This window comes from Chlamydotis macqueenii, chromosome 1 (assembly GCF_036417535.1).
Source record: "Chlamydotis macqueenii isolate bChlMac1 chromosome 1, bChlMac1.mat, whole genome shotgun sequence".
NCBI classification, from domain to species: Eukaryota; Metazoa; Chordata; class Aves; order Otidiformes; family Otididae; genus Chlamydotis; species Chlamydotis macqueenii.
Genome location: NC_141556.1, coordinates 83,160,673 through 83,182,913, shown reverse-complemented (window position 1 = coordinate 83,182,913; position 22,241 = coordinate 83,160,673). Strand labels below are relative to the sequence as shown.

Below are 22,241 nucleotides of genomic sequence, written 5' to 3'. Positions count from 1 at the left end.
ACAAGATACAATAATTTTTCCCCATATCTCTGCTTTTAAAGGCAAAACCAGATGACTCTTAGTCCTTCAAAACTGGGCATGGCAGTGCCAAGCACAATCAAACAAAAAAATGTCAAGTGAAACAGGACGCAGACCTGCTTCTATTCTTTGAGTAGACAGGAGGGCAGACACCTAATTCTGTTCCTGGGCTACAGGAACACAAAAAGTATTCGGCCTTCACACAAATGGGTCTAAAGTATACTAAATGCTAACGCTACATCACAACCATCCAAGTGAGGTAAAGACAGGGAAACAGGTTCAACAGACTACATAAAGTATATGAGCACTCAGTACAACCTGCTTATTAGGTGATCATAAACCCTATTTCTGAACAACTGTTTGCACTGATTTTTTAACTTCATTTGCTCTACACCTTTAGTAAGGAAGCTGAACCAAGGATGAAGATTATGTCTGCACTTGAACCATCAAGAGGTCAGATCTGCAGCTGGTAGGAAGGAGGGCAACTTATCCAGCAGCACAGGAATTACACTAGCTTGTAACAGCAAAGTCTCTCCTCCCTCATTTCCTTCCACCTCATCTTCCCAGATTTGATGGGTTCTAAAACTTAAGGAGTGAGTCTGCTCATACGAAACACTCCCCAGGCCCTGCTTACTTGTTGATGGAGCTTCCGTGGTTTCTTGTGGCTTCATTTTGCTGGGAAGCTCAATATACTGATATGAGCTGCCTCTCCCAGAAACAAGCATGAGCCTTATTTTGTATGGCAAGAAATTCATGTGGATTACTCTTCCTTCTGTCATGCAAGAAGTATTTGTGCAACCACTGCCACTTTGCAACATGTATTTTATTTCTAAGAGATTAATCCATACAACGAAGCCTCTGTGGACTTTTTTTTCCTCTGCAAAGGTCCCAAACGAAACTCGTATCACTCTTTTACCCTCTGCAGGGAGAGAGCCCAATAACTCTTACATTGGCTAAGAGGGGAAGGATGCATAGTAGACTTGCCCAGCAGGAGTCCTGAGGACCAAACATGCCTCTTGGTGTTACAAAGCATTCTGTGTGGTTACCCTCCAAATCACCAGTAGGGTTGTGGGCCTCATCTTGCAGTTTTGCTTAGACAACACTCCCATTGACTTCTACAGAACTTCTGTCTGAGTGAGGACCCAGGATTTGGCCCAGAAGTTAAAAAAAAAAGCCTTCTCAGCTTTCAACTGTAGATGATTAATGTCCCAGAGACAGTGGGCAGAGGTTTGGCACACAGTACAAAACTTACTTAAAGCTGAAATTTTCCTCCTCTTTCTTAGCCTCTTTGCAGACATAGGCTTTGAAAGCCACTGGTCTATGAGATCCTGCATTGTACCCATCATGGGAACATCTCACCTGCCATAGGACTCGGCTGAAGCACAGAAGAGACCATGCAAAGGGCTGACTCCAGGGATCTACACAAGTTGCCTTCTGTCTCTGCAAGCTTGCAAAGCCTTTTGCTTCCAAGCTTTGCATGCCACTTAAATAAAACACTGAACACCTCCTCACTGAGATTAGCCTCTCCATTACTGTCTGCCTTCAGAGATGTACAGCTGCTCTTCCTGAAAGCCTGACTTACACAGCCTGTCCTCCCCCAAAACCCATTCCCTTACAGGCACTGAGATAAAAAAAAGGTATCCCGCACCAAAACAGCAGCATGTACAGCTTCCAATAGAGAGCGTAACACAAGGAAGCAGCTGGGCATCTGTGACTCCGAACAGCCTGGAAGAAGAAGAAATGAAGGACACGCTGAAGTCAAGGACATAAGGAATAGTCCTCTGCTGCTCTGCACACAGCTCTGCAACTGGTGCCCTTTCCCACTGCTCCAGGAACGATTCCCTGACTTGGAGCACGGCATGTACAAGTGAACAGGCAGCCCCCGAGAAAACATTCCCAAACTGTGGAGCGCTCTGCAAAGAGACAGAGGAGGAACAAAGGCTGCAAAGCAACAAACAGACAGAGGTGGGGGCAGAGCAGCAAAGCTAAACAATCCCAGAGAGCAGAAGGACGATCTCCATTGGGCTCACAGATAAACAGGATCCTCCCATACTGAAAAAGTGGTAAGCATCAATTTTGCCAAGCTATACTGTAAGGACAAGGGCTCCAGATGCAGCCTCCCAGCGCCTTTAGAATTCAGAAGACTCCTGAAGAAGATGCTAGCTTGGACAGGCAGCCACCATTGAGATGAGAAAACAAAGGACATCATGACAGACTAGGCTATGACAGTGTGTGTCAACCGGTACGCTCTTCCTGCGCAGCAAGCGAGGCAGCTTGAAGACAGCTGGCCTAGACACATGCAACTCCCAGCCAACAGACCAAGCTCTCACTTAATGACAGTATCCTGTTTGCACGGCCACAGCGCTGCAAGCACAGCCAGGGATGGGCTGTGGGTGGACGTCACTTTCAGCCCCTTCTAGTGAAGAAAGAGGCTCCTGAAAGCATTGCGAGTGCAGGCAGGATAAAGAGAAAACTTTTTATTTAGGGAACAAGCTTCTGTCTTGCTCAGCAGCCGAATGTTCAGATGGGACCAAGGGCAACAACGGATTCGTTCCAGTTTCAGTCATGCTCATGTGAATCATTAATCACCACAAGGACTCGGGAGAGGCTGCGGATTTATATCCCTGCAGCTTGTTTCAAAAACTAGGCTCAAAATAAAGACAGAGAAATAGAGAGAATGCCAAAATGATAAAACATGACTGAGAGAAATATACAGAAGAACTGTGTATCATCTCCTTTTCATGTAACATTCAAATGGAAAGGAGAATAGAGATGAGTATCAAAATGATCCTATACATCCAGCACAACATCCAGAACTCATAATGGTTGCTTCCCTCTCCGTTTGCTGACCCAAAGTATTGTAGGACTGAGATCACAGCTGGCTCTGTAAAGGCAGGGAACGCACGGGAATTTCTGGAATAACACTTTTGCTGGGAAATTAAAATGGAGCAGTTGGTGAAGAAGAACTCAGGCTAGAGGAAAAAAGTTCAAAATATGCCAGATTTTGCAATATAACTACAGAAGAAGAAAAGGTATTTGAGAGCAGAGAAAGCTGCACTGAGATGGAAACAAAAAGAGATTCATTCCTGTGCTCCAGACCAGAGCTGGTTAGCCAGCGACTGAGGTCAGGTCTGGTAACAGTAAAGAGTCAAAGCCAGGCTAAAAACACACATGGAGAGAGGAAGGGAAGAGGCAAACAAATGTCAAAGGTGGTCATCCTGCTGAAAGAAGGCAAATGGGGAAATGAAACACCAGGCTTAACCCGAGCTAGCAGAGAGCAGGAGCTTTGAGGGAGAAAGGGAAAGAAGAAACACAGTGGCCAATGAGACCTCTGCAACAAATAGGATAAGAAAAGGAAATGACAACTGGATTAGGAAGAAAGTCTCATGAGAAGGGGCTTTTCTTCACTGAGGAGGGCAAGAATAACTTAGAGAAGAGTGGCAGTGAAAAGGAAATACAGTAGTAGTAACATGACACTTCTACAATGACAACGGGGGTAGTACCTTGCTAGTTAACTGGGAATGAGGTAGAAACTTGGGAATGAAGGCTTCGGTGAGATCTCTGCTTTTGACACTGCAAGAAGCTGTGGGTCCTCCTGAAAACTAAAGGCCACCAGTGGTCTGTGGAAAATGGGGTGAGAAGAAAGGAAAATCTACAGCCAGCAACGTGGTGCCCTGTCATTTGGGAAGCTCTGTACCCAGTCAATTATGGCTGCACTTGCAAGAAAAGAAGTAGTGACTTGTTGCCTCCTTAAACTCTACGTAAAGGACTTTGGTTCATGGATTTGAGACATACGACATGAGAAGCAGATCACACAGGGGAAACACATGAAAGAAGTGCATGATTGGGCTAAGGGCTAACCGTCAAAGAATTCATCGAGAAAGCGTGGAAAGAAGCCTTCATGGCCCACAGTCCCACAATGGTTTGGTTATATGGACAACTTCAAAGGGAAGGGATTACAGACCAGAATTCAAGAAGTTAAATCATAATGAAATCTACATCACTCAAGAAAAAACCCTCTTGGAGAAAAGAAAACAAAACACTACTGTAGGAGGTGAAAGCAACAAAAGATGGTCTGGTTTGAAAGACAGCATCCAGGTATGCTGGAGGTTTGTGGCCAATGGTTTTATGAGGATCCCGAGAAATGTCCATGGGAAAGACCATCTCTATGAGAAGAAAAAGGGCAGTGTGAATGATCCTCAAGTGAGGGGAGAAGGCAAAGAAAGAGAGCAGATCTGACAGAACAGGTTAAACCCCAAGTAAAAAGCTAATTAGTCCAGAAACATCTCATGAATTACCAAGAGTGATCCAGCAGGCTTTGAGCAATATTTCTACTGAGTCCTGTGGTCTTTTGCTTGAAATGGATCACGCAGCAGTGGGAAAAGAAGGAAAAGCTTGAGCATCTTGGTAATACCAAAAAGCAAATTACCCTAACACAGCACATATAAGATCCTCTAAAATCGATCAACTGAAGTAGCAGAAAGTAGCCTACATTGTAATCACTACATCTAAAATATCAAGAAGCAGGCATCACAGTAGACTTTCATACTCAAGAGCTGCACGCCATCTTCTTTTTCCCTCTGCAAACATACAGGCAGAACAGTTCCTATCACAAAGGTATGTCGAACCGTAGTGAATAAAAACATTGAGCCATCTACTACTTGATAACGACCCTGGAAAACACTACATGCTGTTTATCTGTTCCAGGTCTAGCTTCTAAAAAGTTGTCTAACTGTTCATCCTTTGGATGAAAATTAAAGTACATTTATTTTCTAAAAGTCGCCGGGGAAAAAACTAAAACAAACAAAAAACAGTGTTTTGCAAACAGGTATAAATTAAAAGCCTCTCTTCCACAGAAGCTATTATTCTCATCTAAATCTTCACAAAACATATTCAACCAAACATACAACAAAAGGGGAGTGTAATGGTTCCTTACGAAACAGACTAGTTTCACTGCTTTCTTGGAGTGAAGTTAGAGAAAGGATCCAAATGTTCAGAAAAAAAAAATAATTACTTTTAAAGTCATCGCTCCCTATGCTTCAGTAGTGTGGTAGCACCACATACACGTTAAAATACAATTTCTACCTATTATCTGGATAGCATCCAGTTAATGAAAAGTTTACAAGCACATTAATTTAATATATTAGCCCGATGCATTTTGGGCTCATGTGCCATAACAGCTTCCAGTATTTTGGCTGTCCCACATCTGTCCTTACAATCTGTGGCACTTTAAAAAAAAATAGTGAACAGGCAGAGAAGAAAATCATATGGTCTAATCCAGTCTTACTGACTTCACCGCAAAAGCACCACACGTATTAGGACAAGGAGGACTGCAACTGCACTACAGCTCCCAATTGCAAGGATTCTGTTTATACGCAGTTTCGGAGCCTGAATCACGATGCCCTTCACAAAGAGTCCCACTGGCTTGAGTTGCTCTTCCCACATCACGCAAGGATGGAGGGGATGAAAAACCTCTGCACCACCAGTGATTAATCTGCCCTTGCAACCACATGGCAAGCAGCAGGCGCACACGAAGCACCCTGGCCTTACCTGTCGCACAAAGGGCAATGAACGTTTGTGCATGCTTCCGGATCAAAAGCAACTTGTCTTTAGGTAGAGGCAGCTTCCTTAGGATGTGTTCAATGAAATCGTGTGGGGTGACGGCTGCGAGGTTCCACTTCAACTTCCCCAGCACCACCAGCTCCCATTCCTGCAGAGGTGGACAGGGATGAGGAAGAGAGAAGAAAAGCCATAAGCAAGCTTGAAAAAAACCCTGCTTCGCTTATTTCTCTGATTGTAATTATGTCACTGTTAAATTGGTTTTGCTAAAACATTTTTTTCTGTACGCCCCTACTGCTTTGAAGTTGTTGACTTTATTTTATTTTTTTTTAAACACTGGAAACGTCAAGCTCTACTGAAAATAATGAGACCTGGCAGCTCCTACCAAGATTTTACTTTTTTTGTATCCAGTGCTGAATGCCCACCCAGAAAGTTTAGCCTGCAATTAGATATTGGCAAGGTCACTGTGGTCCTTTCCTAGTAACTTCTTTTAAATGGCTATAGTCCTTATTTTATAGCCATTTAAAGCCCTAGGGATAACCATGCACAAAAATAACCTAGACAAACATTATTTTTTTCAAAACTGGGGAAGTTAACATGATGGTATTCTCTCCCAAAACTACATGCAAAAGCTCCTGCAGACAAATCTGATGGTGCTTAAACTACTCCAAGACAGGCTTTGCAGAAAGGAAATGCACGTAATGCAGCCAAGAAGTAGCCTGTGTAAACTATCTGCCAATAAATCATGCAGGATCCATTCCCACATTCTCTGCATGCCAAAACTCCCAGTGAAATCAAAGGAAAGCTTGGGCACCCACGTAACTACCACTCATTCCCTGCGATGTGACTACATGTAGAAGTGGTACCTCATCAATAGATCTGGCCATGGAATTCAAGCATGGCTAGACCTGCACGCTTCAACGTTTGAAATAAATTTTTAATACCTTACAGTGCCCTGCTGAGAGAACAAAGCTCAGGCCTTGGACTGGTTTCTGTCTCATGCATCAACTATTGGCTATTAACTAAATTCCGTGCACTGATTCTTGAGTCCTGATGATGCGTGAGCCTGATGGAGCCCAGTGTGGCGGGGAGCCCCAGCTAAGCTTGCAGAGCTCATAAGTTGAAAAAAAGTCCTTTAATTTCGCAGCCAAGGAGACATCAACCAGCGTTGCTGAGAAACGATAAACATGGACCCCACAACTCCATTTCTGCAGTCGTTTTTCTGAATTGATGCCCACTTCAACAGCAAGTTACTTTCCTGCAGACATTCCTACTAGATTATGACACGAGCCCTCCATAGCTTGAAAAGCTCACGTTCACATACGTAACAGGCCCCAGAAACTAGACGGGTTTTTTTTCCTTTCTCAAGAAAACCCGTAAAATGTTTGAACATAACGGCAATTACATTAACTAAGGACCGAACTTCCCAACACTACTAAGATGATAGGTTTTGATATAAAAGAGCACTTAATCTAGAAAACTGAATATAGGGAAGCACCTAAAACACATGCTTAAATCCACGTGGCACAAAAAAGGCACGCACATCGTTCCACGTCTTCACGCGCGGGGGCCATGGCGCTTCCCCTCACAGTCCGTACCACCACTGGGACACCTCCCGTCTGTGACAGCCACCGCAGGGTCAGCAGCGCAACGCTCATTACCCTGCAGAAGCGTGAGCTCCCAGCCCCTCCCCGGGGGGGGAATCCCACTGCCTTCACCCAGTGAGTCACCAGTAGAATCCTGGGATTCGGCTGGCGACGGACGTTCAACAGGATCTGTGAGAAGAAAGCTATCTAGCGAGCGTACACCTCAGTGACAGGCTGAAATACTACGCTGTATACCACAAACTGCTTTGCAAGTATTATTATTATTCCGTTAAATAACTTTGATTCTTCTGGTTTCTGCTTCCACTATGTCCGAATCAGATGTAGCAGAAGTGCCACCATCCGATGTACCAGACACGGCCTTCTGCTGGCAGCGACATCTAACAGAGCTGAATTTTCACCTGCCTTGGTGATAACCTACGCGGGGGCGGAACCGCACTCCCGAAAAGCCACGGGCCGCAGCCTCCCAACTGCCAGGCCCAGCCATGTACCCGCTGGCACCTGACCTTTTCCAGCCGCCACCGAACGCCCCCCCGACGGCCTCCACCAAGGCGGCGAACCCACGCTGCTCTGCGGCACCGCCCGGCACCCACAGCAGCCCGGGAGCCCCCCCACCCTCCCCACCCCGCCGGCAAAGGGGCTCCCCCCGCCCCCGCCGCGCCAGGGGGTGAAGTCACGCCCGCCGCCGCGTGTCTGCCGCCAGGTGGCGCCGCCGCCCCGCGCCGCCCGCCCCGCGCACGTGCGCCCGGCGCCTCCCTCCCGGCGAGGTCTCCCCCCCGCGGGGACACCCGCACCCACGGGCGAGGGGAACACGCGCGTGGGGGACACGGCACGGCCCCCGCGGGGTCCCGCCGAGCCCGTGAAGGAGGCGGGGAACAGGTCTGCACGGCAGGGCGGCTTCGGGGGGAGCTGGAGCCAGGAAAGTCCCGCGTGTCTGTGTCTGTCTCTGTGTGCGTGCGTCCCCTCCTGCCCCAGCATCACCCGCCCGCGGTGTCGGGTCGGCCCCTCTCTTTTAGCACTTTCTGACAATTCACCCAATGCATTTAAAAAAAAAAAAAAAAAAAGGTGAAAAGCGTGATTTTTCAAAAAGGCCGGGGTGGGGGGTGGGTGCCGTGGGGAAGGAGGGCGAAGGCAGCCAGCGCCAGGGCCGACGGCGAGGGGGCTGCTTACCAGCAGCTCCTGGGGTCTGATGGAATTGTCCGTGTATATGCACAGCTTCTCGGCTGTGAGGGGGATTGTCTCTTTCAGCTTGGAGGCCAGGAACATGCACACAGCCCCCAGCAGCTGCAGATGGCACTTTCGAGTGGGCACCACGGCTAAGAATCGGTCCAAGTAATTCATGGCCAGGGGGAAAACTTCTTCTTCGCACTTCTGCTCTTCACAGACCTGCAAGTGCGGAGCGTGGGGAGGGAAGGACAAAGTGACGGGGTTCGGGGTCGAGGGGGGAGAGGAAGGGAGAAAGAGACAAGGAGGGGAAAAAAAAATAATAAATTAGTGACCCCCCACGAAACAGACCACTGCCTCCCCGCTATGGCTCCTGCTATTTTTGTTTCCCGGGGAGGTAAATTTTGGGGGAGGGGGAGATCTCCGGAGAGGCTGGGAAGGCTGTCAATCGGCTTTCACATTCCTTTAGTTCATTCAGTAAGAAATGAATTCAAGACACTGTGTGGGAGAGCCGAAAAGCCCCATCCAGCAGCAAGCGAGCAGCCTCTGACTTTTTTTTTTTCCTTGCGACCCATTTTTTTTTCCTTTTTTTTTTTTTTTATTTCGTCATATTTTCAAAAAATCGATAAAAATATCAAAACTTCCCCGGGGGTCCCGGTTTCGGTGCTGGTGGCATCCCGGGACGGTCCCCTATCGTTTCCGACAATTGCAAAAATTCCCCCGGGGGGTGTCCCCCAGCCCTGCGCCCCCGATCCCGCGTGGGGGGGGAAGGACGGGAGACACAGCGAGGGCGAAGTGGGGTGGGGAGAGCCCGAGCAGCCTGGATCCTTTTAGCGGGAGCGAGCGGAAGAAAAAATAATTTCAAAAATTTACCAAAAATCGGAGACGGGGAGAAAAAGCACAAATCGCACATGAAAACCAAGCGGGGACTCTGATCTTTCTAGGCCAGGGGGGTTGGTCGCGGAAAGGTCACCCCCAAAGGAGATACGAAGGGGCAAATGATGGGTGGTGGGGCCGGGGCAAGGCAGGCGAGTCGGCGGGGATCCGGGCCCGCTGCCGCCCCGACTGAAGGATCGGGAGGGGAAGATGGGGGTCGCCGCCGGCCCGGGCTCCTTGGCAGCCCCCGACCAGAACGGAGGGACCCGGGGGACAGCGGCGGGGTGCATTTCCGAACCCCTTCTTGGGAAAGGGGAGGGGGGTGGAAGCCGGGCTCGGCGCCTCCAAGCAGAGTTGCATGCAACGCAACATGGCGAAAAAAAGGCACGTCCTCGCCACTGCATACGTGGGCACGAAATCCTCGCTGGGCAAAACGCGGGGGGCACCGGGTACCCCCCCGTCCCTCGCCCTGCCCCGGGCGCAGCTCCCTTTTCCAAGAAAAGCCTCAACCTCCAGCGCTCCCGGCCGCGCGCAGCCGGAGGCGGCTTTTCTTTGCTTTTTTTTTAATTGCAAATGACTTTTCCAACTCCCCCCCTCCTCGTTTCCTCCCCTCCTGCACCCCGCTTCGCGGCAGCCCCCCCCCCAGGGCTGGGGCCATTTCCACCGCCGGCAGCCGATGCCCCCTGCGCCCCTTCCCCCACCGCACCGCACCAGGAAGGGGAGCAGAAAGCGTGGGGGGGGGGAACCACGACAAAAAAAAAAAAAACCCACCGCGACCGGAGGCTGCAAGGGGAGCGGGGCCGGGGCGAGGCTGAGACGCAGCCCGCGGCGGGGACCCCGAAACCGGCGGCGCCACCCCTCCCCCCCCCCCGCCCTCCAAATCCCCGGCCGGCACCGCTCCTAGGGCCCCGGGAAGCCGCCGGGATACAAACCTCCAGCATCCAAGTGGCCACCATCCTCCTCATGAACGGCTGGATGTCCTTCTGGACGCACTTGAAGTAGGAGCACTGGGGCAGATACCTCTCCTCAATGGTTAGTAAGTTGTGCAAAACGCGGTCATCGTAGAGCAAGTTTGGATCAGGCTGAGCTCTCCTCATGGGATCCACCTCGCAGCACAGCAGCTCCATGTCTCCAAAGAGATCTCCCTCTTTCTCTGATGGAAAAGTGTGGTTTTTTTTTTTTTTTTCAGAGGGGGGAAAGGGGGTGGGGAAAGGAGAGGGGTAAAGAAGGAGGGGTAGGTGGGTGGGAGGAAGGCGGCAGGGCTTTCCAGCTCGCTCCTGCCTCCCTTGAAACTCGTCTCTCCCTCTCTCTTGATTTCGAGCCTAAAGTTGAAGCAAAGTGACGCAACTCGCCAGGGCAGGCAGTTCTCTCTCTCTTGTTATTATGGAGAACAGCAGCTGGTCAGACGTAACATCAAACGCGGGTTGTTGGTTTTGGTTTTTTTTTTTTTCCCTCGCTATAAGCTAACAAGGAACCAGGAGGCCCTCGTATAGGGACACACATACACAAGTGACAGCTTCTTTTTTTCTTCTTTCCAGCGACCAAATGAAATCCGCTCCACACTTTCCTTCTGCGGGAGCCCGTCTGAATCTATTTCCCTCCCCCGTTATCGCAAGAAACGCAGGGCTCCCCCTCGGTACCCACCGAGAGGATGGGGGTGAAAGATGAAATCTCCTGGCTCGGCGGGGTGTCACATCCACGTCCTGTCTCCTCCCCTTCCCCCGCCATGGTACCCCCTTAATCTGCAGCCGGAGGGGGACCGAGCTCCCCGCTAACTGCAACCTAACAGCAAACCCCAAACAGACGACCACAAAGCTCCTTGGGGGGGGGGGGGGGGGGTTCGGCGGCGTTTTCGGGGGTGAAATCTTAACAATAATCACCACGCGACTTCCTCCGGCACACGTACGTGTTTCTAGCAGGCAAACCGTTTTAGCTCTGCATGGCCACACTGATATAACTTTCTAGGAAACGCAGCGGGGGAGGGAACGAGGGAGGGAGGGAGGTTGGCGGGCGGGGGGTGAGTGGGGGGAGAGAAGTTATGTCCCGCACCGGGTGACTTCCACCCTCCTCGCACTTCGCCGGCGTCGCAGCCGCTCCCCGCCTGCAAAATGTCTCAACTTTTGCAAAGTCTGTGCCGCTGCCTGCTTACGGATAGAGCGGAGGCTCCCGAGGGGGAAGGCGCTGCCCGGGGATGAGCTGCCAAGGCCGTGGGGAGGTGGAGCGACGGCGTCGCCACCCCGGGCCATGCCAGGACCCTGCTCCCCGCAGCAGCCGTCCTCACCCCTTTCCCCTCTGCCGACCCCCCGAAAGTGGACTCGGCGTGGGGTGGGGAGAAGAAATACCGCCTTAAAACTGTGAGTGGGGAGTTTGGGGCGCCGCTTCCCCTCCCTCTATTTGCATAGCCAATAGCTCTGGGGCTCTCGCCGCTGCGCGCTGATTGTTACCGGGCAGATTATATTTTAAGGACGCATGCTGCCCGGCATCGAAAGCAGCCCGAGAGAGGGAAGGGGGCGAGGCGGAGACCCCCGTCACCTGGCTGCACCGTTGGTCCCGGAAGCAGCACGGGCCCCGCCGGCGTCGGCGAAGGCAGGCGACCGGCTGTCGTTGCCCGTTGGTGGGCAAACGCGCCCCCTCCCTCGCCGGCTCTCGCTCCTCTGCATGAAAACGGGATGGGAGGGACGCGACCGGCTTTGCTCTGGGTTTGCATCTCTTCGGAGTAGAGTGGCAAGGGCCCCCTTGCAAAAACCGGCGGGGGCGGCCCCTCACCTAACTCGCCCGTCGAAGAAAATGGCTACTTGGCCACCAAAAATGCAGCAGGACTCCCTTCTCCCCCTGCCTCATCCGCCGGTAGCACGGAGCCGGGCCGGGACAGCCGAGCCTTCCCACTCATTGCATTTCCCCGCAAAATCCGTTCCACATCCCCCTCTCGTCCGGTCCCGTCGACGAAGCAAGCAGCTCCCGGTGACAGCCAAAAGGAAGCGGCGGTGCCGTCCGGGCACCGTGTGTGGCCCCTTGCACCCCCTCACTCCCCCCCGAGGCGGGAGCTTACCGGGGCCGAGCCCGCCGTAGGCGCATTTGGACTGAGCTTTGGCCGGCACGGCTCGCCTTTTTGGGGGGGCGAATGAAGGGAGCGAGGAGGGGGCAGTCCCCGCCGCACGTCGAGGGCGGCGAGCGGGGAGCCACTGCGGCCCGGCGTGCTCCGCAATGAAAGGCTCTTTAACTTCCACCATTCATTTCCCCTTCCTGGCTACTCCTGTGAACAGGGAACGTGTTGTGTCAGCGCACGTTTTCCTTCTCCAAACTTAAATTCATAAGCGCTCCCGTCTGGCTTTGTAGCCCGACAATGCCGTGATTGTGATTTATGTGGGTTTTCGGAGGGGAGGGGGCGGGTGGAGACGAGGTGTCCTAATTGTCCGGCACCGACTTTCCGAAGTGGGGTGATGTCTGGGGCACGGGGCGGCTGCCGGCGGCCGGGAACCGCGGGGCCTAGGGGGAGAAGGATGCGGGGGACACCCCGCGTCCCGCAATGGGGCGGCCGCTGGAGAGCAACCAAGGACCCTGCGGGCCGGATGCTGCCTCCTCGCCACCTTGTTGGCGGACGGGCTGCGGGGTGGGGGGGGGGATCCCGTTAGGGAAAAAAAAAAGACAAACACAAACACCCTAAATCAATAAATGGAAGGATGCCAGCTCTGCACGCGGAGGTGCCGTCGATCTGCAGCGACATCGTGGAAAAAAAACAACAAACCAAAATAACCAACAAATAAACAACCAAAAGCCAAAAAAAAAAAAAAAACGCAAACCACACAACAGTTTTCCCCTGTGCGACGGCTTTTATACAGGCGGTACCCGTTTCCACCGGTGGGCAAGGCAGTCGGAGAGGCCGTCGGGGGCCCCGCGGCCGCGGAAGCCACCGCGCCCGAGCCGCCCCTGCGCCTCGTCCCCCTGCCCACGGGCGCTGCTGCACGCATTTGGAGGCAGCAGATGTTTTAACAGCCTCCGTGTAGAGATTACCGAGTGCCATATGTTAAATACCACCCTCCCGCCGGAAAAAAAAAAAGAAAAAAAAAAAAAACAAAAACTTTTCGCACTCGCTCCCCTTCTTTTGCTGAGCCGCTTCGCTCCTTTAAAAGCATAAATTATTAAATCAGGCATCGCCGGTGTATGGTTTTTCCCCCGGCGGCTCCGAGTGGCAGTGCCGGGTGCTCCCGCGGAGCCGCCTCCGCGGACGCGGGGGATCCGCGCTCCCAGGACAGCCGCGCCCCCTGCCCTCCCCGCCCCCGGGCCCCCCAGGCTATCATCCTGCTTCCCCCAGCCCCACTGCAGCCGCCGGGGGGCAATGCGGCGGTCACCACTTGTGCCTTTGGAGCCACCTCTTCTTCAGGTCATCAAGCCTGGTGTCACGGCTCCTCCTCATCAGTCCGACACGCAGTTCTCATGAAATCGGTAATATGTAATGGTATTTTATTGGTGTTAGTCCAAGAACGCTGCAAAAGCGGTGACTCTTGGTTTTGGTGTTGTTTTTTTTTTTTTTCAAAATAGATCCTTAATTCGTCATTACTCCTATTTGTTTAATTTCTTTCCTTTGCAAATCCCAGAGAACCATCTTGAAGATGCTTCAGGGGACGGTAGGGGATCAAGCTTTGCGTTTGAACCGCAGAGCCAAGAGACGTGTTGTGTGTGCGCCCGGCGGCCGCAGGTTTTTTGTTTGTTTAAATGAAATAAGTATTCCCTTGCAGCGCTTGAAACCTGAAGACAGGAGTGTGAAACATGAGAATCTGAAAGTGAAACCGACTGGAAACCAAAAAAGAATCAGATGAATGTGTTTCCCCTGTCCAAGCTGAGGAAAGCCCTGAAAGCAAACAAACACTGTGAATAATAAAATGTGTAACAGATCTGAAATAAAATTATTCCAACTTCCGTCCCTGGAAGCAGTCTATCTTGGTGTTTTCTTTTTTTTTAATATCTGATTTTTAGCTGTTCAAAGGTAAATTCCATACTTTCATGCTGTGCATTCAACAGGAACAACACGATAAGAATTATCTTTTATTTCCCCTGGTTTCTGATTAAAGACTAGAAAAGGATTTGGATAGCACATGAACTGCTGCTTTTTGCCTGTATATTTTCAAGGATACAAATTTTATTTGTACAGGCAATTATAGACTCTAAATACCTGTGTAATGGCAGCTTTATCATTAACAGCCACTTTAAACAACGTAATTACTGAGCAGGTGAAATATATCCTGTAATAAAACTATACTTGCTTTAGAGAGTGATTTTATGCAGGCACAACAGTTACAGCAGTAACTAATTAATTCTGTGTGATTACTTAACATATTTTTAATTATTTACTCCTTTCTGTTTTATGCAAAGTATATTCTTTATCCTTTCTCATTCCTTAGATTAAACTTCTTCAGAGCAGTAGTTAGAAACTGTGTGCAAGGAGAGCACAAATCCACTCATAGACTTCTTTATTAGGCGAGATGGGAAGGGATTCAAAAAAGAGCTACAAGAATGATCGTGTACCTGGGACTCGTGTTTTAGGCTAGAAGACTTCATAACTTCATCACAGTTAGCCCAAAGACATTCCCAGGTTTAATATGAACATAAGCTAGAGAAATTGAGAGAAATTCAGGGACACTTGGGATGGTAGAGGTGGTAGCAGTACATTTAGGCTAACAATAAAGTGAACTTTTCAACTGCAAGTTTAATTAATCCGTTGATATTTCATTTAGGGCTGTGTCTTTAAGGTTAGGTGGGGTTAAAGCCTAAAAAGTATATTCTACCACAAATCACAGTCGCAGAGTTGAAGGACTTACTGTATGGGGTTCTCTGACCAATGTTACGCTAAAAAAAAAGCAGATACATAATCCCCATGATGCATTCTGGCCTTAAAATTTGGATTATTGGATCTGTGAATCTATATAGAACCTGTAACCTGTGGTTAACACAGACATGTGCAGAATTAGGGTGAGATCTTGCAGTTTTTTACCTGCAGCAAAGGAGTTGAAACCAATGAGAAATTTTGTCTGGAGATGAAAGTCTAGGATTGGGATTTTTCTCGCTATACAGGAGACAGGGAAATTTTTGTGTTCCTTAACTCCCCTGGTGCAACAGCCTTATCTCACAGGGGTGCCACGTACTTTGCAGTGAGTGCTGCTGACTCGATCCTCTCCTTGGTGAGCCAGGTGATAAGGCTGCTGTTCCTTTGCAGGGAGCAGGAACACATAACAGGCGCCTCCCTCACGCCAGGAAATGAATTGAAAGGGAGAGCTCCTGACATTTTTTACAGGATCGGGCCCCTGGTATGCAGAACTGTACATAAATGCTGTCATTCTTATTTTGCTAAGTGATGTGGGGGGAAAAATTGGCCTTTGGAGCAGATATTCGGAAAAACAGTTCCGACAAATTACAGGTAGGAACCATTGATATCTCTTTCATCATCGATACTATGATAGGATCTGAAGGTGACAGAATCCTTTTTTTCCCCCTCTGCTTATGAAGCTTCCTCTGCTTGCTTTTCTGCTTAAAATTGACTTTGCTATTAACTTCTTGCATTATGCTTGATTTCCCTGCTCTCTGGGATGTTTGTATCAGTCCTTAGTTCAAAGATGACTTTAACATTAAATGTGCAATATTTTTTCTTTCCAGACTGTTAGGAGAGGTTAATAAAAAACTTTCTGTCCCCAAACCTTCAATTGATCTCCAATTTTTGAAGCATCATGTTGTGACACACCTTCCTTCAAAAGTAATGGTCTGACTTTTCTCTGTGATCTCTCGGTCTTGATCCAATACATGTGGTTTTGCTCTTACCAAAACAAACGTGGAGCTTCAATTCCATTTTATTTTCTTTCTGTCTATACCGAGGCAAAGATTTTACATTCAATACATGTGTAGCATGCCCAGGTCTATGCAAACAAGGAAGGGGTGAGGAAGACCATCAAGAGCAAATTGCTCCTTTTATGGGGAGTTGGGAAGGGATGCTGCATGCCTTGGTTGTCTTAACATTGCTCTGAGCTGCTAAATAATGACGATATTTATTCCCAGGAGCAGCTGTATTTTAACGCTAAGTGTAATGATTCTGTTTATTTGCAGGAAAGGAATTATCCTGACACAGGTTCCCATGCTGAATAGTTTTCTGAAACATGAGGCATATATTGTCTAGCAAATAGCAAGAAGCTACGTCAGTATGAGATTTTGTTTTGGAAGCCGTGTGAATGACTGTGTTAAGTGACATCTTGTTATGGAAATAAGTTGGACTTCTCATTTTGTACAGATACGTAGAGCACATCTGAGTTGTGAAAACAGGTGGATTTTTAAAGGGAAGAAAAGCTAGGTGTCCCCTCAGCACTTGGCTTGTTTCCTCTGTGGAAGCATCAAAAGCTGTCTGTAAAGAAATACTACTTTCACAAGTATTCTTTCTTAAATAACCATTGATACAGTGTTTTGGATGCCCCCTTTGCATTCCAGGGAATATAAAAACTCTCTAGATCTGTTGACTTTAGTCATCTTAATGTGGTCAAACAAACAGATGAAGACAAGCAGATAAGCCCATAAAAACCAAAACAAGAGTAAAACAAAATAAAACATTGTAAATAAATGCCCTCTACTGAAGTAAACAATTTTACTTGTTAATTTCCTCTTCCAAGGCTGCTGAAGTAAAAGCTATTCCCACAGAGAAATAGTTCAGATATTTTACTACTCTGCTCTGTGTCAATTACACATAGACATGGGAAAATTACTTACTTTTAAAACATTAATAGCCTAAAATATTACATTGCATATAATGTTAATGACCACCTGAATGCATTACTATCATTTGTTTCCTTTTTCTCTCCTTCTTTTTTGGGAACGCAGCATTTCACTCCTGTAACGGAGTATCTCAGCACCAGTGTGCTACAAATGAAGTATGCATTTTAAAGTTGGTAATGAAATTAAAGCATTTTGAAAGGATGTGTGCCTTTTCACAGTGGCAATTACAGCCAGAGTCTTCAGTCACTTGCCAGGTGCCACATGGCTTTTGAAGACATGGTTTTCTTGAGAAGTAAGAAACTGGGTGATGTGAAACATCTCTCACCCGTGAGCATCCCTTGCTACCCCAAGTCTTCAGGCTCAGTACTGCTGCCCATGTTGAGGCTTTGCTGGGCATCTGCGTGAGTAACGGGGAAAAAAGACCTCAGGGACTGGCCCTCTGCCTTTACACAATGGGGTGATGAACATCTTTGTTTCAAGCTAGCCCCAGTCATTTCAGATCTAAGCTCTCATCACTTTCATTCAGGTAGTTTCTGGGTGACTGACTGTCTTGCTTGGCATGGTGAAAGTCATGTGGGCTTTGTCTGAGTTACATCCAAAGTCTACAGAGGTTCCTGTTTGGTCTGAGCAAAACTCCTGATGTGGGTAAGAGGATCGCTTGGGCAAGGACTGAGATAGAAAGATGGCTGAAATGATAGCTGGCCTCCTGTTGAAGTGGAAATAAATTTTCACAGGTCTCTGCAAAATCCACCGCTGCTGTCTTTGGAGAGTTCCCAAAGCTCCTCCGTCGCCCCACGGGGGCAAAACCCTGTGGCAGCAGCTGAGCAATGGTGAGCGATTTTTCAAGGGCCCACTCTCCCCAGGGCTATCAGAAGAAATGTCCTTCTCTCCTCTCTGCAACTCTACTACCTCGCTTCTACAGCATTTTGTTTTGCTCTCAAATAGGAAACCCTTTTTCTTGGTTGCTGTTTTCCCTGATTCTGAAGTTGGTCTTCAAAGGCATACACAACTTCCTATGCATGACTTGATGCTCTCTAAAGGGTTGTGCTGCCCTTCGGCTGTCTTACTGGATGTAAATACACACAAGTCTGAGAAAAGCGTTGCTCATAGAAGGAGGTAGGTTGGAAGTCATCTAGTCCAATTCACTGCTTGCAGCAGGGCCACCTTGCAAGTTAGACTGGGTTGCTCACGGCCTTGCCCAGCCAAAATACCCAAGGATGGGGATCCCACAGCCTCTCTGGGTAATCTGTCTCAGTGCTGTGCCACTCTTGGGGAAGAAGAACCTTTCCTTTGTGCCTAGTCAGAGTTTGCCTGGCTGCAATGTTTGTCCATCTCCTTGAAGTTCCCTGAGAATTTGAAAAACAGCAAAAGGCAGAGATAGGTGCTTGCTGTCCCTTGGCATAACTCCATATATATAGCTCAGGATGTAGTGTGCAGGATCTGTGGATGTGGGGTTTATTGGTAAATGGAACTAAACTGCCTTATTAGCTAAGAAAATAACTAGCACATGTTCCATACTGCTCTCTTTCTTTGAAACCTCCTGATTTCCTCCACTGTCTCCTCTCTTGGCTCCTCTTTCTTCATCCCTGATGTTGCAAATCTGTACCCCCAGCAAAACTCTGTAGTGTCTCATTTCACTGTATGCTGAAACTCTCACCTGGGATTTCACCTCTTCTTGACGCGGTGATAGTGGCTTTCAACAGGGGGTTCCTGGGGCCATGGTGCTAGCTGCTCATCTTCCCTAGGTACTGTCCTCTGGCAGAGTCAGGGAACTGGGACAGGAGATTTTTTTGCCTGAGTGGCTGTTCTGGTGCCCAGACACAAACTGTTTCTTTCCTGGGTTTCAAATTTTTATTTATAAGGCTCGCTGGTAGCAATCACCATCCTCAGAACAGATGCTTCACAATGACCTGTGGGTTAGGAAAGCATAATTTCTATTTTACAAATGGGAAGCTGAGGCTCTGTGGTGTAAAGCAACATCCTAGAGGAGCTTCACAGCCCATCTTGGAGTATATACTGCCTTTCTCATGTTAGAGCAGCATCTGAACAGAAACATCTCCCTTATCAGAGTGGACGGGATAGGTAGTATTTTAAAGAATCTATGCACGGTATAGATTCCCAGTTTCATTTCATAGATAGTTTCCACCCTTACATTCTAGGACTGTCTTTTGTTGTGCACTTATCTCACAAACGTTGCCTAGGAAAGAAGGGAGTGGAGCCGATTTCTCCATCTATGAATGGAAGGATCATTAGAGGCTGTTGGCACCTGAATGGGGTCGTTAGCTTCAGCTGACAAAGGAGTTGCTCCATCCTGGAGAAGGTCAGGCTACTCAGCTTCTCTGGAGCAGGCTGGGATTGAGGGAAAAGCATTCCCTTAGAAGCAGGGCTAAGAAGCCATATGCAAAGAAATCTTGGAAATGAAAAAAAAGGAAGAGAGAAACATACTTCTGCAAAAGAAGCTTCCTCTAAAATGAGCCAGTACCTGAGAATGGAAGCTATAGAGGAAAGGCTTCAATTTCATGAGGAGAGACCTCATGCAGGAGTGAAAGGTCCTTCTGACAGGACCTGGAAAGGGGCTGATAAAGGATGGTGAAGAACGAGATGCAGGGAAGTGCAGATGTGTTCTTCTGTTGCATTATTTATCTCTATATATTTTCTTGTGCATCTCAAGTAGAGAACAATTATTTTTATGAATGTTACACAGTCGATCTGCTATGTATTTTAATAGTTGTTTATCCCTGAGGTGGTAAGTTATAAAGTAGAGGGCCTACAAGGGTGGAGCGCATGCAGAAATATAAGCTGAAACTCCTGTAGAGCTGGGAAAGCCAGTGTTAGTCTCCGGTTCTGGCTGTGGAGTCTCAGGGAGAAGTACTCGAGGGAGGACCTGTGCCCTGAGAACATGCTTAGAAATCTACTGTGCCGGGGATCTGTTTGGTTTAAGGAAGCATAAACAGCACGGATCCAATATGCTATGACTTAAACATGGCCGTATTAGGAATAATCAGAATATTATGAACAAGGTTTTGAAAGGATTTAGCAGGTTTGATGGACTGTTTGGGTTTTTTTTGTTGGTGTTGGTTTTTGTTTTTGTTTTTCCTCCTTTTGTGCTTTCTCCCGTGAAAATCAGGGACAGGTTGAAATCTGCTGACTCCATCACTTAGAAGATGGTTCAAAGGACCCAGCTCCTGGTGGGAAGTTTCCAAGCCCTGCTGGGTATCAGAATATATGTCCAGAAGAGCATCAGATACCTAGAGAAAGTTAGAAGGAGAAGTAATTTTGCTTCTCTTCTGAACTGAATCACAATTATAATGTTTGCTGACAACTTTGTTATGCTTACTGTAACTGTAGCTTTTTTTTTTTTTTTTCCTCCTCACGCTACAGAAACATGCAGCTGTTGCTTACTGTGTCTTCCTTCTGCTTTGGGTGGATTTTCCCATGTTCATATCCGTAGCTTTTGAGTCCTTCTGTCACTGAACAGCTGCGGGCTGATACTAGATAGAGCTGAATTTTTTCTGTGTTCACACACAAGCAGGCTTGTGAACAAAAGATTTTTAAGAAAGCTGATAAATGAACAAGGTCTTTTGGACGATGCAGTGTTGCTAACAGTGCAGACAATAAAAATCCTTGTACTTGTACTCACTTAAAGCGAAGGAAGACATAACTCAATCTGTTTTATCTGTGAGCCTCCAAGCTTTTCCCTGCAGGCTTGAGAGAGGATGTTCTATAATGAACTCATCTTTCATGTGACAGAAAGGGAAATGCTATCTCACAGCCTAATGCTTACATTTCTATCTGCCATTTAACTTGAACATTGAGTTTTAAGGGGAGCCCCTGTTTTTAATGGTCAGAGTCTAAAAGAGGATCAGAGCTTCCCGAGTAGTTCCAGCTCTGACACGTGCAAGTCACATAGCTTCCCTCTGTCTACAAGGAAAGCAGATATAGTTATCTTGATGTACGTCCATCTCAGGCGTGCTCTGAGGTTTGATTCAGTAAATTTTGCCAGCTGTTTGGCAGGCAGAGGATGGTGGGCCCAGCCAGGCACACTGACTGCCATTGTCTCCTGAGCGGGATGGAAATGGGAGCATACATGGGGAAGTATCATGTAGACTTGTCCTGTTCTTTCATCTCTCTCATGTTTCCTTACAGCTTTGATTTTTGCCTGTGGACCATGGGGACATCAGCTTTATTTGTTTGTTTTTCCTGCTTCCTTAACTTTTTTTCCATTCTCGAAGTAATTCTCTACATGTATGAAAAAACCCTATCAACGACTGACTAATTTAGCTGGCACCATCCACTGTCCACTCTTGCCCAAGTGGGCACAAGGACAGGGACAGATCCTGGTGCTCTGGGAGGTGGACCATGGGGAGTTCTCTGGCCAGCTCACCCCAAGCAAAGTGCAGGAGGCTTTTTTGAGGAGGGAAGGGGAAGGCCAGGGTGTCCAATGATGGGTTTGGCACAGAGCTCGCCACCCTTTGCCCCCTCTGCCAAGGGGCTTTGCCAGCATGGACATTTGTGTGTGCTGGGGGAGCAGTGTGGGCTCAGGGTAGTGGGGGAGGGATATGCAGACAGATGGATAAGGGAGGGTAGAAGGGTTATGCCCGGCTCTGCTCAGCCTCCCTGAGGCAGCCCTGTGTCACAGCTGCTTGGGACACTGCCAGTGGTGGGCTCTGGTGTGAGCATGGTGGGAGGTAGGGGGAAGCACCAAACCCAGGCCTGATCGTGGAACCGAAAAAGCAAGCTGTAAAAGAAAGCTGGGCATAGCTGGAGACAAGATACAGGGCTAGGTGGGTCCTTAATCTGAACCGGCTCAGCCATCTCCCGTTGTTTTCCTGCTTTGCTTCATTTGTCTCTTGTCTTATGTGCAGTATTGCAAGGTTGCTGGGGAAAAGATTGTGCCATGGATTTGTGTTTTTGCAGAGTCAGTCACCTGGGGACACATGTCCATGTGCCAGCAAGGAGATCTAGCTTCAGCTCCACCTTCTCTTAGGGCAGCCCGGTCATTTTAGACCTGTGGTCCACTGTCCCAGCAACAAGAGAGCTGTGAGGAGGAAAATGTGAAGGCTTCTATGGCATTCACCTGTTAAATAAAGTGCTTACAGCAGATAGGGCACAGTGAAAATATTACATGATTTTAACAGCTTAAGACAGTGAAGCCAGCCTTGGGCAGAGATCAGCCTGCCGAGGCACATTGTGCTGTCCGTGTAGGTCTATGTGCATTACAGCCGTGTGGAGAAGAGTCAGATTTGAGAGATATTTATCTTGTGGTCAACC

The 22,241-nt window shown here is 48.5% G+C and overlaps 1 protein-coding gene across 2 annotated transcripts in view; it reads right to left on the bottom strand.

Annotated features, from left to right (window-relative positions):
• CCND2 (cyclin D2) overlaps nt 1–11,035 on the bottom strand; it is a 37,646-nt gene extending 26,611 nt beyond the window's left edge. Inside the window, exons 1-4 of one of the 2 annotated variants that reach the window (XM_086758428.1) lie at nt 10,866–11,035; nt 10,154–10,374; nt 8,352–8,567; nt 5,569–5,728 (exon numbers count right to left, since the gene is read on the bottom strand). In XM_086758428.1, the coding sequence (XP_086614554.1) occupies nt 5,569–5,728; nt 8,352–8,567; nt 10,154–10,348 (571 nt within the window). In that variant the 5' untranslated portion in view covers nt 10,349–10,374; nt 10,866–11,035. Of the gene's footprint in view, nt 1–5,568; nt 5,729–8,351; nt 8,568–10,153; nt 10,537–10,865 lie in introns of those variants that run through there. The other variant, XM_086758417.1, reaches the window with a different exon arrangement.
• Nucleotides 11,036–22,241: the final 11,206 nt, after the last annotated feature.